The sequence below is a fragment of the Cyprinodon variegatus genome, unplaced genomic scaffold (genome assembly GCF_000732505.1).
Source record: "Cyprinodon variegatus isolate N-32 unplaced genomic scaffold, C_variegatus-1.0 Scaffold690, whole genome shotgun sequence".
NCBI classification, from domain to species: Eukaryota; Metazoa; Chordata; class Actinopteri; order Cyprinodontiformes; family Cyprinodontidae; genus Cyprinodon; species Cyprinodon variegatus.
This window is the reverse complement of record NW_015151143.1, coordinates 89,997-111,318: the sequence shown is the minus strand read 5'-3', so window position 1 is coordinate 111,318 and position 21,322 is coordinate 89,997. Positions and strand designations below refer to the sequence as shown.

Below are 21,322 nucleotides of genomic sequence, written 5' to 3'. Positions count from 1 at the left end.
TAAAACGTTTGTTAAAGCTCTTTTGCACTTTTATTTTTTAGAGAGACTCTAATGGAAAATACCTACACTGTGGCTTATTTTGACAAAACTCAAACTCAAAATCATGTCACAGACTCCGCATCACACTGATAACACCAAACCAAAATACTGCATATTTGCACCATATGCGGTATATTCAGCGCTCTGAACATCCATATCAATGCATTTTTGCACCATGTTTTATTTCCTCCCACTGTTTACATTTGATCACTGCTGCATTTTATGGAATGGAAATGATCTAAAAGCTGTACAAAACAAAATAGACTCAACCAAAAGACTTTAGGATACATTTCCGTCTTCACCTTGTAAGTATTTACCCAATCAAAGGCCTTGTCTGTGCTTGGCAGGAGGTTTTTTTTTGTTTTTCTTTTTAAATAGGTGGCTTCCTTTAGATGGAATCAGTGCATCTCTATACAGATGTCTTTTAAAACACACACACACACATATATATATATAAAAAAAGTTTTCCTTTTTGTGTGCTAAAGCTTAAACAAGGGCCTTTTCGTGAAAAATTTTGAATTTCAGTTTACCCTGTTTAAATAAATATGAGATTTAAAATGTGGATTGCTAAAATATCATTGAGTTTTATAAAACCCCACTGTATTGTGATCATGTTTTACTTACAATGTCTCAAAGTTTCTCAATATTGTTTCAACAGGATGTGAAATTGTATCATTTTTTGCATATGACACATTTTGCATGACGTGATCTGCAATGGACATTCTTATTCCTGGCACCAATCATTATTTAATGAATTAGCGCAGTAAAATAACTAATACACATAACTTATCTTTAATTATTTGACACTCTTGCTTGGAATGGTATCAGTTCAATAAGTGAAAAACATTTATGTTTGACAACAATATCTTCTTTTGTTTAAACATAAACAGGTTTTTGTATTTGCTTAGTTTGTATGGTTATGTGTTACCAAATTGAGGGGAGAGTAATGACATGTATTCAATGCTGACACCTAGTGGATAAAAATGGTTTTTAATTAAAATTCCATTAGACTGATTTTTCTTTTTTATTATAGGCAGTAAAAAAATAAATAAACCCAACTTAACATTTTTACTTAAGTAAAAGTAGCCTTTAAAGAAAGTAAACGACAAAATAAAAGCTTAGCAGTAGCTGCTACACAAATCAGTTAAAAGGCATGTCCATCCTGGCATGAGTTTAACAGGCTAGCAAATGGCGACGACCATGACTGCGTCTGGCGTGATGAGAGACCTGAAACAGATAAACTGGGTTATTACTTCTGCAGACCGACGGATAACAAGCACTTAGGGCTCTGACCGTGGAGGCACACCTGAGGGTTTTCTGGACTGCCAAAGGGAGAAAGCTGCAGGGTATTCTCCTTGTCCGAGGAGGAGTTGTTATGATGATGAGCAAATTTCTTTTTCAGCGCCCGAGCTATCAGAGCCGCGGGGTCATTTTGCAAAGCAGCATCGCTTCTTCTCTTCACTGGATTGCCTCCCGGTGATCTAAAGAGATGTAAGACTTTAAAGTTTGCCAAAAGTCACATTGTCTAAAATGGTAGATGTGAACTTTCACCCACAAGAACCTCTCTTCCCCAAATCCCTTTAAAATGTCCCAGCTAAGCCACGGCTCTGACTAAAGGTGGTTTTCAATCTCTAAACTGTTAAGGATAAGAGTATGTTTTAATTGTTATATCAAGAAATGTTTAGTCTAATGCCCCTTAACGGTAAAATAATTCAGTTAGTCTGAAATGTAAAATATTGATCTATGTATAAAACATTTATTCAACGTATAATATAGTAATGTGAAAACAACCCCAGTCTTTAGATATTTATTTTGGACTTAAGCAAAATATTGTTGCAGCATCAAATTCAACGTGAAAATGTGCATTCCACACCAAATCTGAGCAATCCATGCAGGGTATAAACATTTATGACGCAAGAGGAAATGAACACACTGATAATGAAGGTATTGATGCTAGATTGCATCATAATAGTTCCTGTGAAACTTTAATTGTATACCAACTTTATCAGATCGGAAACAGCAGTGTGATATAAGCTAGCACTAGTGAGTTCTAGCTCTACACAAGGACCTGTTGCATAAAGAAAACGTGCTTTTAAACAATCTTAAATCATAAATTAAAGTGTGTGCAGTATTTAAAAGTTTCCTCACCCTCATATTCCTCTCTGATCAACAGGGTGATTGATACCATATATCGGTAAATAAATGTAACAATGCTTGAGGCACTGCTGCAAACATGTAAATGATGTTGTGACATCTGGGAGCAATGGGGGGACTGGAGGATGTTGAAAATGGGAGAATTAGGAGGGAAGATGTCTAAGGAGTCGCCAAAGTTTCCTGGCCCATGATGAGGACTTGTTTGTGAGCCAATTTAAAATCTTTAGAGGATTACTTTGGATCCATGTGCTGAGCAGGTTCCATTGATTGGACCAACACAAGGAGGTCCATTCACACAACTCCAGTGTAGATTAAAAAAAAGGAAGTGCATGGTTAATTAACCCACAATAACCATCACTACATGGTAAGATTTATATATAATAACAGGCACATATAAAATATACTTAATATGGATGAAATGAATATGGGCTTTAGCCAATTTCTTAAAGATCCAAAGTAATCCACTTATCTATAGAGGGATAAGGAGAATTCTGCATATAATGAGCTTCTATAGCTGCCATCTTTGTTCATATTGAAATATGTACCACGATATGCAGCATTTCCAGATTTTCTGCATTTTTCCTTTACTTATTACAGATGTCAAACCCCTCTAGTGTTCCTGGCAGCAAGCTTTAACCAATGCCAATTTCCCCACAAGTGTGAAACATAAACAATTCATTAACTCTCTGCCAGAAACATTTAGGAAAATATTTTTTTCTGTGAATGTCTTCCAAAGATGCAAGCTAGATATCACAACTTTGCAAAGAGCAAAGTCTTGGAAGGCATTGATCAGTCCATACATACAAGATACAAGTCCATACAAGATTTATCCAACGCGCCACCTCAACCACCAACACATCCACTTCTGCCCAAAACTGAGCTTTGTGTTTGCCCTCTCTCCTGGGAATCAGCCTCTACATCTTTTGCAGCAAATATTTTTTTTAAAGGCGTTTGCAAGGAAATTAGAGCTTTATCCTCAAGTTTCATAAAATCTTTTCCTATTATTAATTTCTTTCGATGAGCCACCAGCGATTCCTTCTAACTGGTTATGCCTCGACTCAGTTCCTCTGAAGTTTGTCAGGCTGCTATACATAAGGCTGGCTGAGCTGCAGGTGGAGACAGGAAAACACAGAACCTGAATCTTCCCCTCTGTACACAGTCTTGCATCAGCTCCATTATTTTAACATGAAGGGTACAGCAGCTCTCACCTGAAGAAGCCGCCTCAAGCCACAGGAGCAGCTCTACATACAACAGAACTTAAGATTGTCCTCACCTACAAAAGCCTCTAAAAGCAGTCATAGCATGTAAGCGCTCTGATGAAGCACAAAACTAAGCAGTTTCTGTCAAGGTTTTGTTCCCCATCTTTGCTAGATTAAGTTATAATCAAGACCGGAGCAATGGGTCTTGTTAAGAGATTGAGAAGTTTTGAATTTGATTTACTTGACTACATGGCGTGTCTGTGGCTGCAACAATGCTGCGGTGGACGTGAATAAATAGACAATCCTACTGTGCAGCCTTAACAGCTTAAAGATTTTGACCAGAGCGTTTTATGGTTCTATTTAAACATGTCAAACAAGTCAAAATCTCACAATTAAAAACCTATAAATGGGATCAAATACGATTAGAGCAGGTATGGAAAGCCAAATGTGCCGCATATTTCATAAAATAAAAACTGTAAATATCTCCATTTGTAAATATAAACATTTAAATGTTACCAAAGATGCTTGCATTAAATAACCAAATGTTTTTTTTTATCCTTAGAAAATGCATATTTAACTTGATAAATTTTTCCCCCAGCTTTTATTGTCATAACACTGTCACAAGTACAGAGCAATGAAATTCATTCTCTGTATTTAACCCATCCCCTTGGGGAGCAGTGGGCTGCCATTGTGCGGCGCCCAGGGAGCAGTGTGGGTGAAGGGTCTTTGCTCAGGGAGCCAGAGTGGCAGTATGTGGGAATACACTACTTATAAAGTATGAACTGATGGCTCCCAACTCTTCAGTTCTGCCCAGGCCCAGCCAATGCTATCAGCTGGCCTGTAAATACCTATACTTGAAACATTAAATTCTCTTTTAATGTTTTTGTGACATGTTGCTCGTTCTTACCTCTCCACTCGGCGTAGTTTGACTTGATTTAAATCCTTCAGAACGTCCAGCATCGAAGGAATCTTCTTGTTTTCTACGTTTCCGTTTAGCCCCGAGTGCGACTGTGGCTGACCCTCATCAGATTTGTTGCTCCGACGCTCTCTGATCAGATCCATCACAGACGGTGTCTCGCTGGAGATTATGCAGAGGGGAGGAGGAGGAGGGGGAGGAGGAGGTGGCGGTGGTGGAGCCGAAGAAGGAGGAGCAGCAGCACGAGGTGTGGAGGAGAGAGCTGTGATTGCAGCAGGGGATGTGAAAGGTGAGCACAGAGCGTTCTGGGTCTCAGTCAGAGATGGAACATTCATTAAAATCTCTTTTTTTGAAAGGTTTGCAGAAAATGCTCCACTGTACCTGAAGATGGCGCTGCAGTAACAATCATGGCAATCTGAGCCTGCAGTTTAAGCAGCTCACTCTCCAGCTGTGTGATCTTCTGCAGGGCTTCAGGGTCAGCCGTCTGTGGCGCACACCCTCCTCTTCTTTGAGCTTGTCTGGGGTTTCTCATCAGCTCTTGACTCAAAGTGCCGTCTTTCTTTGGGGGTAAATGGTTCCTTAAAACGCCACACAATCAAATACAAATAGTGTTTGTTATGAGGGATTTTGATTAATATTCAAAGTTATTTCATTGATTGACTTTATTGGTCTCACAGTGGAGAAATTCACTGTGAGATCAATAAAGTCTGAAATAAAGAACTGAAAATACATAGTATCATTGTCAGTTTATCCTCTATAAAACTTCTCAGAAATAGAGTTAGAGGTTTACAGTGTCGACCCTAATTTAAAACCTTTAGATAACTTCCCTAACCTTTAAAATAAAACATATCCTTTACAATTCAACTGAAAAACTAATATGTAATGCAGGAATAGAACAAAAGGTAACCGATGATTTAGGACACTGCATAGGTAATAAAACCCTCATATAATACTTTATTCAAGACTGCGTTTTTAAGTCTTTACATCTTGTACTGGCACATTCTCCAATGCATTCCTCAAATTTATCAGACTGTCTGGACATCTATTGTCTGCAGCCACTTTTAAGTGACCCTGCAGATCTATCAAGTTCAGTTTTGCTACCTAGGCTATTTAATAACATGAACCTTCATCTAACAAAGTCCACCTTTTCTTCTGAAGGTGTTAAGTCATTTTCAAGCTGTAGCAGACACCAGGATGGTCTGAGTCAAATGGGGGCCCTTTTAATTTACCAGGGGCCAGAGTCCTGCACCGAGTCAGGTACCCGTTGGTATAAAACTTACATCTATAAAAAAATATATATATATTATTTCATAGGTGCGGGCCTGGGTATATATGAACAAAATGTGGGTAACATAGTTACAGTATGAGTCAATTTTTTTTATATTTTCTTATTTATTAACTCTACATCTTAAAAAATGCATTGATTCAAGAAAATCCAGAGAACAGTATGTTTTTGAAGCAATAAGGCAAACCTTTTTACTTCGGCCAATTTAGAGCTTTCAATCTGTGAGTGCAGCGTGGTCTGGATGTGAGCGAGAGGCAATGTTCTTTGCCTCTATTATTATAAATTGCTGTGTGTACATTTTGTGAACACGGTTCGGATTGCACTTTATCATTTACAGGTCCGGTTTTGAATCGGGACAATTGCAGGTAACGGATCGGGTTTCGGTTGTCTACGGGTGCAGGCAGATGCAGTTTTGAAAAATCAGACCCATGCAGGACTGTCAGTCTCTGCTTTCTGTCACCTTTGACCAAAAAACACACAAAATAAGAAAATGCATAAAAACAACAAATAGCCCCTAATCCTTTGTACCTGGTTCTGGCAAAGCTTTCGCCCTCGTAGTCTAACACCCACAGAACATCTGCAAATGTAGCAATAGGAGGTGTGTCTGCTTCATCCTCAATGTATCCATGGGGCTTATAAGTCAGCAGGGGGATCTAAGGACAGAAAAAAAAAAACATTCAAAGGACATAATGCAAGCATGGTATATCCTAAATACTGTAATCTAATTTACTTTCCAGTAAATACCAGGCTCTGTAGAGGTTGAAATGTTTTGACCTTCCAAAATTAGGCAAACACTTCATATGCAGCCTGAACTCCATTAGAGTTAAAGAAATAAGTGATCAGATACTTCAGCTCTACATTTTTTTTTTTACTGGATTAGCTAAATAAGGTACTATTAAAAAAATTCAATTATCTGAGGATGAATCTTTATGGCAGCCACAAAGCGCAGTTGTTTAGATTACCTGAAAATGGACACGTGGAGTTGGCTGCAGTGGGAGATTTGTCCCAATCATTCGCACAATGCTGCGATATTGACCACACAGCTGAGAGTCCCACACAGGAACGAGCTGCCATCGGATGAAACACAACCACAAATAACAAGAGGAAAAAAATTAAAAGGGATGAAGGAGGAGAGAGATTCAGTGCAGGCTGAGAAACATGTACTCATCTGGAACAGGGCTGCAGTGTCAGCATGCTTACCATTTCTGGAGCTACACCGAAGTACTCCAGGACCATACACAGCACATCCAGAATATCCTCTACTAAAGACATGGCAAGGACTTTTCCCTGCAGCAGCCGATGACTGCAAAGCTCCTGTTTCTGCTGACGGACTTATTTTGAGGCCAACATGAAGAGAAGTGAGATACTTTATACCTGAAACAACCAAATAGGAACACATCCTACTAAGCTTTGCAGATCCTCACAAGCTTCGGTGTAATTTCAAAAAGCAAAACATAGACCAAAAAAAACAAAAAACACCTTAAGGTACCGAGAAAAGACCAAAGTTAGCCAATAAATGGCCTGTTTGAAAGTGTTTGTACTGATATCGAATAACATAGGATAAGCGGGTTAATTTGCTATATGGGTATTTATGGGGTCCCATTTGCAATGTTAAGCAGTGAAAAATTAGGAGCAATATTTATGGTTATTTAGCATAGCTGATTCATTCATTTAGAAATAAATATTTAGTGTTTGAGCTAAATATTTAGTTTGCTAAATAAATGTTTATGTCCGAACTAAATATTTAGTTTACAAATAAAATGTTTGTTTTTTTTCTCAGATATTTAGCTGTAAATATTTAGTTATACATTTGGCTCCAAATTCGATTTTTACTTTGAAACTAAATATTTATTTGACAAACTAAATATTTAATTTGCAAATTAAATACTAAACAAAGTATGTTTTTTTTAATGAATGAATAAAATAGTGAAAAAAATGACTTGGAAAAAAAATATAATTCCTTATTCTTCTCTTAAAACACGATTAATAACCATAAATATTTCACAAATTTTTTGACTGCTTAACTTTACAAACTGCACTCCATAAATACTGAGGGGGGAAGCGTTTATAGGTTCTAGTAGGTTCTTAAAACTGCCTCAGTGAGACAGTGGAGAGGCTTTAAAGCTGGATGTAATGCAAACCATTTTAGATGTGTGTAATTTAAAATGATTTAAAACATTTCAAAACAGGAACACAGCCAACCTCGTTGTTACTCTACATGATACATGTGAATGCATCACAAACTGATGGCCACTTTCATTATATCCTTTCATATAATTCGTTAGTCAACGCTTTCAGTGTGTATCTCGGACCATCAGAGAGAGGAGGTAACATTAAAGCAATAAAAACCTGATCCTTGGAGCTCTGCAGTACCGCAGCATATGGGAAAAAGCTGCAGAGGTCATCAAAAGTTACCCAACAACGCTGCAGCAAAGATGTTTTATAGAAATAAAGCATATAAAACTTACCGTCTACTCTTCTTTTCAAAGGAGCCACATGTTAGTTGCCAGCCATCTATTCAATCTTTTAACCAAACTAACATGTAATATGTTCAGAAAGATAGCTTTAAGAATACCCGTTCTCACGCCTCTAGGCAGCACTTCCGTAAAGTCAAATAATGCCGCAGTAGCAAACTGCTTTCTTATTGGCTGCAGCTGCGGACGCTGACAAACATCCAATAGGAAAGAACTACTTACAAACGTTCAGAACGTTTGACAGCCAATAGAACGTCGCGAAAGAAGAGCTACAAAATTTGTATTTTTCTGCACGAGCTTCTTCCTCTCCTTGGTAAGAAAACATATTAAGGTACATTTTAAAACCTCTACGGTTCTTGAGGGAATTCTTTAATATAACGAGAAAAGCATATCAGTTTTCAAAGTTTGAAAAATGCAATCAAGCAAATAGAAATGTACTTAAAGTCGAGCAACTTAACGTGTCATAAGATAATAGCATTGTTAGCTTCCCATTATGAAACGCAGATGCTCGAAAGTTCAGTGCCTGTTCTTTTTTAACAAACAAAAATAAGTATTAAACTATTTTGTTCTTAATTAAATTAAACCTCCACAATAAAACTACTGCTTACTTAAGCAAACAAATCAGTTTAAACTTCACATCCACTCCGGGTTATCGTTTTAATGTTTCTTCCATTTTCAGGTCTGCTGAGTTTTCCAGTCATGATGGACGCCCTGTCGGTGGTGTGTCAGCTGCGGGATCTTGCGTCTGAACCGCAAAACCGAGCTGTGATCGTCCAAGACCAGGGTTGTCTTCCTGGACTAGTTCTCTTTCTGGACCACCAGAAACCAGAAGTGTTGCTTGCAACCTTGCAGGTAAACACATTTAGTAAAACTATCGATTCTCCACAAAAACGGCATTTTGTTTAGATTCTATGTCATGAACAAACAGAAACTGTGGAAATGAGACATTACTACATTGTTTAACAAAATCAACAATTCTCAAAAAGTGCTGATGGATTCAGGCCCCCTGACTCAATGGATTGTAGTTTCATCTCCGTTGCCCTGACAACGAGCCTTTTTCTGATGTGTTGATGCCACAATTGGAAATATGACAAATTAGAAAGAGGTTGATAATGGGGTTCATTACACAAAATTTTTTACAGCAAGTTGTAGGTTTGCAACTGGACTTTCTCCATTTTTGAATAATGTAAAATCACAGTTTGGTCCTTGAACTTTATCCTATAGTCTAATGACCCTTAACAGAACAGATGTTTCAAAATAAAAAACATGTAAAATATTTTGTGATTATATCATCGTGGTATCAAGCTGTGCAATATTAATATGGAATAAGTTCCCTGCATGCTGTCAACGTATTTGAAACTTTCATCTTACATGCAATACAAATTATAACAGGTTTTCCATGGGTCATTAAAAAAATCATTAAGTGATTATATTATTTGTTTGTAAATTAAGGCTGTAATTGACATTAAAATTCATTAAATGTGATTATCGTGGCATTTAAAACGCTTTATTTAGAAAAAGAAAATCGTTTATAAAAAGTATTTCGTCAGATATATCGGATATAACTGGTTCCCCGTGTTTGCGTGGAACTGCTTCTGGTTGATCGCAAAGCCGTATGTTCGGAAAAGAAGCTCGAGGCACAGAAAAGGCTAGAGAATGGGAAAATGCAAACTTCAACAAAAGTGACAGGCTGCAGCCCACGGATGGTAAAGGTGACGAAGGATTTTGTCATGTTTATATATATACACACACACATGAATATATATATATTTATGAATGAGTGTCATTGGTACTTGTTGATAGCATTGGAATTATTTCTAAGACCTTAAAAAGTGCATTTAAAAGCATTAGTTACTCATTCCAGTATAAACCCTGTATAGAACAGTCTCACTGTAGCAGATGCTCACACCAGACACAAATTACATTAAAATCACAGGGGTGATGGAGGCAATTCAATGTTTTTACTATAACGAACTAAAAATATTACACATCTTTGTCCTCAGACTCTTCGTTATCTGGCTGAATTACCTCCCAACGTACCCATTATGAAGAACGAGCTGGGTATGATGGTGAGCTTGGAAAATCTTATCCAAAGGTAGGAAAATTAGATACAGATAGTTTCATCGAGGTGGTACATGTATGCTGGCACATAAGGTAGAACCTGTTATAAGTGATCAAATAAATGTTATATGATTTAATTTATTCTTAGAGGGGATCTCTCTCTTGATATCACGGCTCTGGCTAAAGAGGTCTATGGCATTCTGAGGGAGCCTGTTAATCCAACACCACGCACACCGGAGAGGGAGAGAAGGAGGAAGCCTCAGTTCTTTATCAACTCCACCAACAAGAAGGCAAAATCTGTCACACTACACATCCAAGGGCTGGAAAGCACTGTAAGTTTACTAAAGTATTTTACGTTTACTAAGTATTGACCTCATTCATGCTGTTAAGCAACTCCTAGTTTACACATGCATTGTCTTTCTGCTTTCAAGCATCAAAGAAGCTTGTGTGAAGAGGCTCTGCTAAAAGTCAAAGGGGTGATCAGCTTCACTTTTCAAATGGCCTCTAAGAGATGTACAGTCCGTATCCGTTCAGACCTTCCCACTGAGGTAAAAAAAAAAAAAAAAAAAAATCTGGTTTCCATCTGGAAGTCAATCAAAAAGCCAGCCAGGAATTTTCATAAATAAAGAAATCTATTGTGTTTTTCCTTTCAGAGCCTGGCAACAGCTATCGCCTCCACTAACGTGTTGTCTGCTCAGCAAGTGGTGAAAAACGAAGCAGGAGAGGAGGTGAATAACATTCAACATGTTATTCACATTCAGATTTTTTTCACAAGTTCCTCCTGAGCATTTTAAAATATTTAATGCCCTCCTCTCCCTCTGTCATTTCCTAAGGTTTATATCCCTCTGAAATCAAGTGGCGTTCAGGTGCCGCAAAACTCCGCCCTCCCAGACTACCTCCCGGAGGAAGAGGAGAGCCCGGAGAGGGAGGTTGACAAAGCCATTTCCCGCACTGCAGCTAAAGAGGATTCCAGTGGGAGCTGGCTGAATGCCGCCGCAGGTTTCCTCACAAAAACCTTCTACTGGTGAAGCTCACATTTTGTTCAAAAGCTGTCCGGATAGACTCTTCAGCACAAGTTGGGAGGAGCTCACATGAGGGCTTTATGTCTGATAATCAGCAATATACAGATTCCACTGTGTATGTGTGTATATACGGGTTTGATGTCCAATATTGTTCAACCTGAACAAATCTAAACCTACCTGTTTCATTGCTGTTTTCTATCCCCAAATACTATATAAATGTACCGTCCTTCTTGTCTTTTCTGTTTATCCTTTACCTCCAAACATTCAAAGCTAAAGGTTTCTGTCATTCATTGAAATCTTAAGCATTCCTGCTGTTTGTAAGTAGTAAGTAAATATATAAATACTTGTATCGTTTGTGTGCATTGTTGTTTTTTTTGTACAGAGTAAAAAAAAAGCCCAGAAGAACCAGAGCAAATATTTAATTACTTCAAAGAAATTTATTTGCTCACAAATAGAGCTGTAATCATTTTTTTCACCTCAGTAATACAATGGTGTGAATAACTTTCTACCAACCAGTATACAGTTATTTAAATTAAGGGATTTCTTTGCTTACAAATCTTTGTCTTTAAGAAAATATCCACTTATATTTCACAAACCTATAGTTACCAGAACATTAACAGTCCAGCTGGAAGAAACCTGGGACAAGAACGTGTGAATGGTATTAGTGACGATGTAAACCCCAAAGATCAGGCTGCAAGGAGCTGGAGAAAGCAATGTATAAGTGGCTGCTTATAAAAAGGCCAGCATTTAATCTCTTCATATCTGCATCAACAGGAAGACCTTAGTTTGGCTGAAAATGCTAAAGCTCAGGAATGCATTTCTACAATTCAGTGCAGACATGGACAACTTCTACAGCTGCAATTTCAAAAAAAAAAAAAAACTCAATTAGCAGCATCCTTTCATAAAAAAAAGGATGAAATCAATATCGGTAAACTCTTCCTCCTTTTGAACTGGTTTGGGGGGGGACTCCTTTCAGCTTCTAACACAGCCTAATAAAAGGGAATAGCTAAATACTTCCAGTTTCACTGTAAAAAGTAAACCAACAGGTTTTTAACCCAAAGAAAATGTATTTTCCTAAATGAACAAAAAAGATGCAGGCAACTTAAAGAATCACATTTAATCTTTACAGCCATTAAAACTAAATGAAAATGAGGTTTTGCCCTATCCTTCTGTTGCCTGAGAAAACAGAATCCTAATGAAACTAAAGCTTGTAATACTCCATCACCCTGGTCTGTATCTGATAGCCCCTAATTTTAAACGCTGTTGACGAAATACATCGTTTTGCATGACACTCTCTCTTTATAACTTTGTGCTGTTATTCCATCAAATCTAAATCAACAACTGTGCAGTTTTGAACCTTTTTTTTTCCAGATATAAAGTCACATTACAGTTGCTGGAATTCAGATTAAATAACATTGAAAACAAGTTCAAGTATCACAGTTGGAGACTTTAAAGGTGACTCTGTTTACACTACAATATTTGTCCCTGCTTAGCCTCACTTGATAGAGCAGGAGGGTCAATGTTATCCTGTGATTTCAGGTTGTTAGAGAATCGAGGGGAGGAACTGGGGCCACATTTTCAAAAAGTTATGCCCAAGTGTCAGGGAAATTAGCTCTTTGTCTGATTTTCCAAAAGTAAAAAAAAAACACTTCTTTTTGGAAGGATGCCTTGTAGTTCTTTGGAGACACCAGTTCTCGGACATGGCTATGAATATATGGTGTTAGGAATCCTTGGTTTGGTTCAGTCCTCATAGCTCCATGATTCTCTGTTTCCTTCTCGGTTTCTCCCGTCTCTGTGGAGTCCTTGCATCGCACAGCAACATCAGGCCACATCTGCATTTTAAAAGGGCAAATAAAGAACAGCAAATTTGAAAATACAGTATAAATGACAATGTTTGGGAAGAAGTTTCATGTTTCTGGCCGTCACACCTTGACGATATAGCCAGCGTACGCCGACGTGCGAAAATTGAGGCTAAAACGGTAGTTGGATAAGTTAGGGGTAAGTTTTATATAAGTTATGAGCACGCTGGCACATGTTGATATACGAGAAATTCTGCATGCTCACGTATGCCAGCGTTTGCTCATAAGTGGTACAGGTAAGTTATGTGATAGTTAACACATTTTAATTTTAATTTACTCATAAGTCGTGTTGTCTAGCTTATTCACCCTGTATCATCCCAATCGTAGGGTGAGCGTGAAGGTGAGTGTGATGGATCCTCCCTGCGTTCACACCCGTGGCCACTACCAACAATTTAACTTAAAGACACTGAATCTGCTGCAACTGCAAACCTTTCTTTTTAGCTTTTATTTTTTTCGTGAGCGGTGAACAGTAGCTAAGTTATTACTGTGACTATGAAGCTGTGCTTTTTATGCTGGCCGGGCACCTCCGGTTGCATTGCTCCCCCCCCCCCCTCAGGACACTGGCTTGTGCATCCTTTCATGGGCATTATGCTAACCTGCGTTATGTATAAGTTAGGCTGTCGTTCGACATTAATTCTGGACTCATTATCAATACTCTATGTATATACCCAAAATTGAAACGATACATAGAAAGTTCAGCGTATGCCAGCGATTTAGAAGATTCTGGGACGTCTTGCATACACTGACTAAGTCGTCAAGGTGTGTGTGCACCGTTATCGGAAGCATCTCACTGGCTAAGTTATGCTGACACACAAATAGTGATATGCACTTGATATCAGTCTATGCCGACATGATCTGATCATAGCTACAGTTATATTGGATAATATCAACACAATCTTTTTGTAGGAAAACCATTTTTAAAACTGGTGATTTCTGCAGGAGTTTGTCTAATTCAGGTAGAAGAAATCTGCTCAGACTCTACAGGCATCAATGCTACATTTCTATAGTAACACTGCTTAGAGTAGAAAATGTGTCCCATCAAAACAACATTGTGGGAGTAAACATATCACCTGGTACTGACCTGGCCCTTGCTGGGCTGATATATCTTCTACTCCACTAAGAGGCTTTAGAGGACCGTTCTCCATGAAGGCTACGACAGACACTTTACTCTCCTCTACCACCTTCTCCTGCTGCTCCTCTCCTTCAGGAGGAGACAACCTGGAATGTGAAGGCAGGGTGATTTCCTCTTCAAAATCCCCGTTCTCCCTAACAAAAACACCAAAACGGAAGGAAAAAGGAGCAGAAATCAATATGACAGAAATGTTTTGGTGTGATGTATTAGTGCTGTTGAACTGTGTTTTTCCCACCACCTCTGGTCTGGGTGGCTCAGTGCAGTGGTGCTGGGCTGTGGGCTGAGGTTAGGCTCACTGTTGGATGTCTGAGGCACGGTGGCAGCAGGTGCTTCAGCAGAACCAGGAATCACTGATGAAACAAAAGATCAGGACAATCCTTCAAAAAACAATCGGAGACATTTTTGGGAGAAGAGAAGAATGGTATATGGAGTTACCTTCGCTGTCTCTGGTCCTGACTTTCTGGAAATCAGAATAAACATTTTTAAAAGATAAGTTTGTCGTCTTCCTTTTATAGCCAGTAGGCAGCTTTACCTTTTCAGATGTGTCCGAGCGTCTAGTTCTCTTCATGATCTCCTCCAAACGCTGTGCCGGATAAAACAAGATGCACAGAAAATGAAAACACGATTTCGATATGGATCATCAGTTCATGTTTGAGGATATCACCTTCTTTCTCTCCAGTCGTTCAGCCTCTTCTTTCTGAAAGTGCTTCTCTCTCTCCAGCCTCAATCGCTCCGCCTCCTCCCTCAATCGAGACTCCTCCTCCTCTTTCTAGAGCAAAACACAGGAAAGAATATTGGGATTTTATCTGTGCTCGCAAAATTCACGGTGACCTTGAGTATTTTGGGCACCAAAACCAGTAGCATTTGTATAAAAATCAGTTCGGTGACACAACAGGTGAGTCTAGAATTATTCATACCCCGTTAGGTTTAGATTTTACATTATTTTCATTCAACTCACAAAATTGTTTGATATAAAAAGTGACAAAGTCTTTTTTCAAAAGATAAGCTTCATAAAAGTAAGATGAGAATTAATTTTGAAGAATAGAAATGTTCATTTATCAAATAATGTCTTAAATAACAATTTGAGCACTTTTTTTTTACATTCAAGCTGTCATTGAACACCTCATGCTCACCAGCCATTAGCATGTTTCCACAGGTATTTCTGACAGTTTAACTTTTGCTATGAGCTCCAAGTCTTTGAGTCTGCAAGGTCTACCAGGCCATCAATATAAACTGTGAAAGAATACTTTAAAACTTTAAGGGGAATGACTAATTTAGGGTTTAACTGTACACCCAATGATCTAAATCTTACAATGCCCTCATATGACATTTATTACAATACAAAAAGCCCTTTGTGAAATAACCGACTTGGCTCCTTGGATGATCTCTGACAGTGAACGCATCATATTAGACCTCAAAGCGGATGGATTCCTTGCCTCTCCGGTCTTCTTCCAGATTTTGGGACCTTATTTTTTTTAAAGAAATACCGACTTGACTTTTTTTTTTTTTTTAAGTGACTTAAGCCTTTTTCCGAGGTGAGACGCTTCTTATCTCTGGTTCTAACCTGCCTCCACCCATCCTCACCACCTTCTACTGAGGCACCATAGAGAGTGTTCTGACCAGCTGTCTCACTGTGTGGGGTGGAGGCTGCAGCGCCTCAGACTGGAAGAAGGTGAGAAGAGTGGTAAGAACAGCAGAGAAGATCATCGGGGCTCCTCTTCCCTCCATTACAGACATTTCATCCCATCGCTGCCCCCTTAAGGGCTGGTTATACTCTCCGCAGCAGTGTATCGCAGTGAGCTTGTCGCAGATAATTTTAATTTATGCCCAATTTTGAAGTGCGGTCTGCCCTATGTTATTCCCTGGCACACCGCAAGAGGGACAATCACGAACTAGCTGTGGGTCTAGATACGGCCGAGGCGGTGAGGAAGTGGGGGCAAGTTTGTGCGAGAACATAGGAACATGAGGATGAAAAAGAGCATGGATCCAGGTGGAAAAAGGGTCAAAGCATTATAACGCACCTTGCTCTTCTAGCTGGTCAAACTTCACAAGTTGTTTTCAACAATGGTGTTCATACAAACAAAACAAGCCGGTATGGTACCAAACGGGAAACGCGCATAGTGTAGAGCGGATGTAGATTTGACCAATCAGAGGCCTTCTGTCTGCTGTCACCTATAATTTTGAAGAGGCGCACCAGAGTGCCTGTGGGAGGGCGGGGGCACATTTGCGTGCACCGTGATACACATGCAGACGACCTGGTTTCTGAGCATAAATCAGCCTTTACACCCCCACCATGGCCCGTTCTCCCTGCTGCTTTCTGGTAAGAGGATTTGCAGCATTTTCTGCAGTACCAGCAGGTTCTGTAACAGCTTTTTCCCCGCTGTCATCAGACTGCTGAATTGTTGAACTCTAAACTGGTCTCTGCATAACACTTGCAACATTATTTTGCTCCACCAACGTGGCTGAAACTTTTATAATTCTTTTAAATACAACACAACTCGTTCTGCTGCATTTTGCACCTTATTTATTTTTCACTGCACTGAACCTTTCCATATTAATTACCTTCTTTGGGGCGACAGTGGCGTTGGATGTAGGAGTTTGCCCTGAAATCGAAGGATTGAAGGTTCAAGCCCCGGCTCCGACTTTCAGTGTCGTCGTGTCCTTGGGCAAGTCACTTCATCTGCATTGTCTACTGATGGTGGTCAGAGGGCCCGGTGGCGCCAGTGTACGGCAGCCTCGCTTCTGTCAATGAGCCCCAGGGCAGCTGTGGCTACAATGTAGCTTGCCACCATCAGTGTGTGAGTGTGTGCGTGAATGGGTGAATGAATGTAATGTAATGTAATGTAAAGCACTTTGGTCATGTCTCCTGACTTGAAAAAGCGCTATAAAAGTACAGGCCATTCACCATTTACCTTTTGCACCATTATTTTTTAAACTGGTTTTCCTTTTCTCCAATACTGTTTACACAATGATAACTGCTGCACTTTAAATGGTAATTTTGATTTCACTGTTATAAGCTGCTCATTTCATCGTTGGAAGCTGAAAGCAATGTAATTTTGTTTTGTACACACTCTGTGTACACAAAATGACAAAGTTTGTCTAAGTCTAACTTAACACAGAAGCCACAGACTAACTGAAATCCATGCTGTGTGAATCTCCCTCCTAAATGGCCTCTTAAATTCATAACTCTTTTAAGACTGCAGTTTTTCCTGCTGCTTTAAAAAAAGAATGTTGTTTTACTTAACTTTCCATTGCTCTCTTTAGAAATCCCAGTTTGTGGCTTTCACTCAATATATTAAATTCAATGAAAAGTTGAAAAAAAATGTATTAAACCCAAATAGAAATAAAATAATTGTGACTCTACATCAAATATGTATTTCTCTTTAATTATATTAGTCAAACATGGACTTTTTCGATAGTATTCTATTTTGTTGAGATGTAACTTCATCAGCAAATTTGGCTCCTAAAAAAAATTTAAACATAAAACTAATCTAATGTGTTTGTGTTCTTTAACCTGTTTTCGGAGTCTCTCTGCCTCCTCTCTGTCCTTCTGAAGCTTCTCCTCCTCAGCCCTTCTGTCCTCCTCCTCCTCCTGCCTCTTCTTCTCCTCTGCCAGACGCTGGGCCTCCTCCTCTCTTTTTGCCCGCTCTTCAGCTTTACGGCGGGCTATCTCCTCCTTTGCTAATCTGAGCGACAATGAACCAGTATATGTTGATTAAAATTGACCTGCACTGTTAGTGCTGCAGATGTCCTAACAGAGCCTCCTTAGAGTACCTCGCCTGCTCCTCCTGTTGCCTCCGCTCCTCCTCCTCCCTCTCTCTCTGCTCCCGGGCCAGCCGTCGTTTTTCAGCCAGGATCCGACTTGCCTCTTCTGGATCTGTGGTACCAGCTGACAGTTTCTGAGCTGGAGGACTGTTTGTAGTCTCTGTTAAGAATCATAAAATAATTGCTAAACAACAAGCAAAGCGCCTCCATCATGCAGATAATAATGCATCTCATTCTGACTGACCGTTTACTCCAGCTGGTGTGCTTGAAATTTGCTCACTGGAGGGTTTGTTCTGACCCACTGGTTGGGGTCTGGGTTGAGAAGGACTTAAAATCTGCTCCTTCTCCTCTACTTCCTCTTTTGGTGCCGTTGGTGTTGACGGTTGGGAGTTCTCAGGTGTGATCCTGACAGGACGAAGGTTCCCAGGATCCTCTGAAATTGGAGACTTAACTAGCTTGGGGGTTGACGGGCGTCCTATCGCTTTCTGTGGAGGTCTGTGAACAAAGGAGAAATAAAAACATTTTGTAGCTGATGCGAAAATAAGGTCCGAGTTTCAAATGATCTTTTACCAGATAAAGACAAATTCCTGTACCTGCCAGCAGATGGCGGTGTTGTTTTGTTGGACTTCTTGCCTGAAGAAGCAATGGACTTGTTGGGGGGTAATGACAAAGTAGGAGCCAGAGGGAGGGAGAGGTTGCTCCAGGATTTTCTGACACTCTCCCGGTCCTTTTGCTTAAACAGATTTTTATTAAAAAAATAAACAATTTAGAAAATGCTTTTTTTATTCTTAAGATTTTTTTTTTCATTAAATTCTGTTAAATATATACCACCAAGCCAGTATTTCTTTTAAAAGCTTGTACGGTAAAGTATCTCTATACATCGTTTAAAGAAGAATCAAAGAGGCTGATTGGAAGTCTGCAGGAAATGCAAAGATTCACAGCCTAAATAGATGAATCTATTAGCAGGACAGATATCATTCATGGGCTCCACAAATCCTGGTTTTATTTATAGCTAAAAGAGAGCAGATCTTAGCAAAAATGACATCCCATTTACAAATTGCAGATGGCAGGAAAAAAGACAATTTTACTGTACATCCTGTGCATTATGCAGAGGAAAACAGACATTGTCTAATGATGAAACATGATGGAAGCAGGTTTTTCTTCTACAAGAACAGAAAGGGTAACCAACATATATCATGTGGAGAAACAATACTATGGTTCAGTAAAAAACTTTATGTCTTATTATTTGGCCAGGTCAAAGTCTTCACATTGATATAATATGTTATATTTACATAGTATTCTTTACCCCTAAATAATCTTCATTTGCCGATAAAGTAAATCAAGCACCACACCAATTACTGAAGTCATAATAATAGACCCTTGGGTTAGAGTTGGAAAAAATGCACCAACCATTCAAACTAAGGATGCTTTCAAAACTATAGGATACATTTCCCATTTAGTGCCATGTATGACAGGGGCACAAAATTGATATTTTTATAGGAGGAAAAAGAGGAATTCAGCTGTTCAGACTACCCTTAAAAAGTCGGATGTTGGTCACACATAAGCATAAAATGATCAGATTTAGGTGGCATTTGCCTGCAGCGTTAACAAAGCCCTGTAGCAACAATGGAAAAATCATCACTTAAAAATACTTTCCACTGAATATTACTGAACTTGAGCTACATTGTACAGAAATGGGGGAAGGTCAGTTTCTAGGTTTGTAGAAGTGGTAAAGAAGTAATCCCAGAAGATGTACAACTATAACTACTGTAACTATAATTTTACAATTGAAGTGTGTGGTTGGACCATGACAAAACATAACAAAAAACATGGCACTGTACACAAAGCTCTTCACTAAGATGAGAATTTTTGTCAGGTCTTCACTCTTCCCAGTTTTTCTGAACAGCAAAGAATCACTCTTAAAGTAGGACCCCTTGGCAGGACCTATTATGATAAGATAGGAGCTCTCTGATGGGACTGATAGTCTTTGTGACTATATGTGGGAAGATCAGGAAAGTTGATTTTTCTACTAATACAGTGAGGAAGGTGGAGAGCGATGGTTATCTTCAAAGCTCAATGTAAAGGCCTGAACACGTTGCTTGTGTATGATTTTTTAATCTCCAATCCGATTTTTTTCCATGTCACACTTACTGCATATAGAGAGGCTTTGACTGGAGTGGGCATATCTGCGCAGATTTTTTTTTCACATCTGTCTTCATGCTATACACAAACTAAAACAATTTCCCACATTTGACTTGAACAGATTGGGAAAAGCTATAAAATAAAATGGCACAGCTATAAATCAAAGCCCCATTTAATCAGATGAGAATATTTATTAGGGGTGTAAATCACATCCATCATGGCGATTCGATTCAGTATCAATTTCCTGACCCAACGATTCAATTACTTTCAATACTCAAGAATACACCCTGATACGATTCGATGCAATTAATTTTTTTTTTTTTTTTTTACACCTTACAGGCTAGACAATGTTTCAAATTTGAAATAAACAAATGAAAGCTGTAATGTCGTTATGCATTGTTTTTTTGAGAAACAACAGCAAATAACAGAAGTAGAAAAGTTGTACTCCACCTATTCCTATTAAAACCTCATTCACTGAAAATTAATGATTCCCCTGCGTTATAGATTCTGAAAGGCCTTGCATCAAAAAATACTGCACAAAATCAGTGCAATAAGTGCAATGCAATACCTCGGCTCCAGACGTCCCCGCCCCCTCCACAGACGCTCCGCTGTACCTCTCCCAAATTGTAGCTGACTGCAAACAGTGCCGCAGACAGGAGGCCGGCTTGTTTTGTTTTTAAATTGCGGAGGAAAACTCGTGAAGTTTGACCCGCTAGAAGAGCGAGGTGCGCGAGAACGCTAGGACCCTTTTTCCACCTGGATCTCCGCTCTTTTTGGCCCTTATGTCCATCCATCGTCGGACTAAACTCGCCCCCACTTCCTCACCACCTCAGCCGTATCTAGACCCACAGTGTGTAGCACAGACCACGCTTCAATATTGGGCATAAATCAAAAATGTCTGTGTCAAGCTTACTGTAACACATTGCTGTAAGAGTATAACCTGGAAGCGAGGTAGGAGGGCAAAATAGGTTTAGCGCCACCGCAGCACGGGAGGAGAATTATGTCCAGGAGCAAATGGATAAAAATAGACCTGAGGAAAAAAATAAATAAAAATGAATCGATACTCTTGCGGACGTATCGATGCATCGGATCGTCGGCTGTTGGATCGATGCAACGATACAAAACGATTATTATTTACACCCCTAATATTTATATTCCTATATTAAAAACACAGAAACTTTAGATCGATGTCTACGGAAAAGAAAAACAGCCAAAAGCGCCGTGGGACAGTTTATATGTTGACTGAGGCAGTGAGAGGTGATTCTCAGAGACAG

At 39.2% G+C, this 21,322-nt stretch overlaps 3 protein-coding genes across 8 annotated transcripts in view; 1 reads left to right on the top strand and 2 right to left on the bottom strand.

Annotated features, from left to right (window-relative positions):
* Nucleotides 1-923: 923 nt before the first annotated feature.
* Nucleotides 924-8,215, bottom strand: mtfr2 (mitochondrial fission regulator 2). The gene is made up of 8 exons (XM_015394496.1): nucleotides 8,062-8,215; nucleotides 6,794-6,967; nucleotides 6,556-6,660; nucleotides 6,122-6,246; nucleotides 4,690-4,886; nucleotides 4,300-4,570; nucleotides 1,346-1,520; nucleotides 924-1,266 (listed from the first exon to the last, which is right to left on the bottom strand). Exons 2-8 carry the CDS (start codon nucleotides 6,863-6,865, stop codon nucleotides 1,213-1,215), a joined length of 999 nt encoding a protein of 332 aa, XP_015249982.1. The 5' UTR covers nucleotides 6,866-6,967; nucleotides 8,062-8,215; the 3' UTR covers nucleotides 924-1,212.
* Nucleotides 8,216-8,306: 91 nt separating this feature from the next.
* LOC107097374 (armadillo repeat-containing protein 1-like) lies at nucleotides 8,307-11,493 on the top strand. Its single transcript, XM_015394503.1, has 7 exons — nucleotides 8,307-8,380; nucleotides 8,747-8,919; nucleotides 10,071-10,162; nucleotides 10,277-10,460; nucleotides 10,560-10,676; nucleotides 10,782-10,856; nucleotides 10,962-11,493. Exons 2-7 carry the CDS (start codon nucleotides 8,767-8,769, stop codon nucleotides 11,154-11,156), a joined length of 816 nt encoding a protein of 271 aa, XP_015249989.1. The 5' UTR covers nucleotides 8,307-8,380; nucleotides 8,747-8,766; the 3' UTR covers nucleotides 11,157-11,493.
* Nucleotides 11,494-12,802: 1,309 nt separating this feature from the next.
* The window catches only part of map7 (microtubule associated protein 7), a 38,506-nt gene continuing 29,986 nt past the window's right edge, over nucleotides 12,803-21,322 (bottom strand). For 5 of the 6 annotated variants that reach the window (XM_015394516.1, XM_015394518.1, XM_015394521.1 and 2 more), the window contains 10 exons: nucleotides 18,500-18,639; nucleotides 18,151-18,401; nucleotides 17,916-18,066; nucleotides 17,656-17,827; nucleotides 14,806-14,910; nucleotides 14,674-14,724; nucleotides 14,577-14,601; nucleotides 14,377-14,491; nucleotides 14,091-14,275; nucleotides 12,803-12,982 (listed from right to left, as the gene is read on the bottom strand). In XM_015394516.1, the coding sequence (XP_015250002.1) occupies nucleotides 12,972-12,982; nucleotides 14,091-14,275; nucleotides 14,377-14,491; nucleotides 14,577-14,601; nucleotides 14,674-14,724; nucleotides 14,806-14,910; nucleotides 17,656-17,827; nucleotides 17,916-18,066; nucleotides 18,151-18,401; nucleotides 18,500-18,639 (1,206 nt within the window). In that variant the 3' untranslated portion in view covers nucleotides 12,803-12,971. The remainder of the gene's footprint in view (nucleotides 12,983-14,090; nucleotides 14,276-14,376; nucleotides 14,492-14,576; nucleotides 14,602-14,673; nucleotides 14,725-14,805; nucleotides 14,911-17,655; nucleotides 17,828-17,915; nucleotides 18,067-18,150; nucleotides 18,402-18,499; nucleotides 18,640-21,322) is intronic. The other variant, XM_015394517.1, reaches the window with a different exon arrangement.

Coding starts and splice junctions, on each gene's coding strand:
- LOC107097374 (XM_015394503.1), top strand. CDS start 8,767: ATGATGGACGCCCTGTCGGTGGTGTGTCAGCTGCGGGATCTTGCGTCT. Junction 10,163..10,276: donor TTGGAAAATCTTATCCAAAG/GTAGGAAAATTA, acceptor ATTTATTCTTAG/AGGGGATCTCTCTCTTGATA. Junction 10,461..10,559: donor TCCAAGGGCTGGAAAGCACT/GTAAGTTTACTA, acceptor TCTGCTTTCAAG/CATCAAAGAAGCTTGTGTGA.
- mtfr2 (XM_015394496.1), bottom strand. CDS start 6,865: ATGTCTTTAGTAGAGGATATTCTGGATGTGCTGTGTATGGTCCTGGAG. Junction 6,247..6,555: donor CTCCACGTGTCCATTTTCAG/GTAATCTAAACA, acceptor TTCTGTCCTTAG/ATCCCCCTGCTGACTTATAA. Junction 1,521..4,299: donor AAACTACGCCGAGTGGAGAG/GTAAGAACGAGC, acceptor ACATCTCTTTAG/ATCACCGGGAGGCAATCCAG.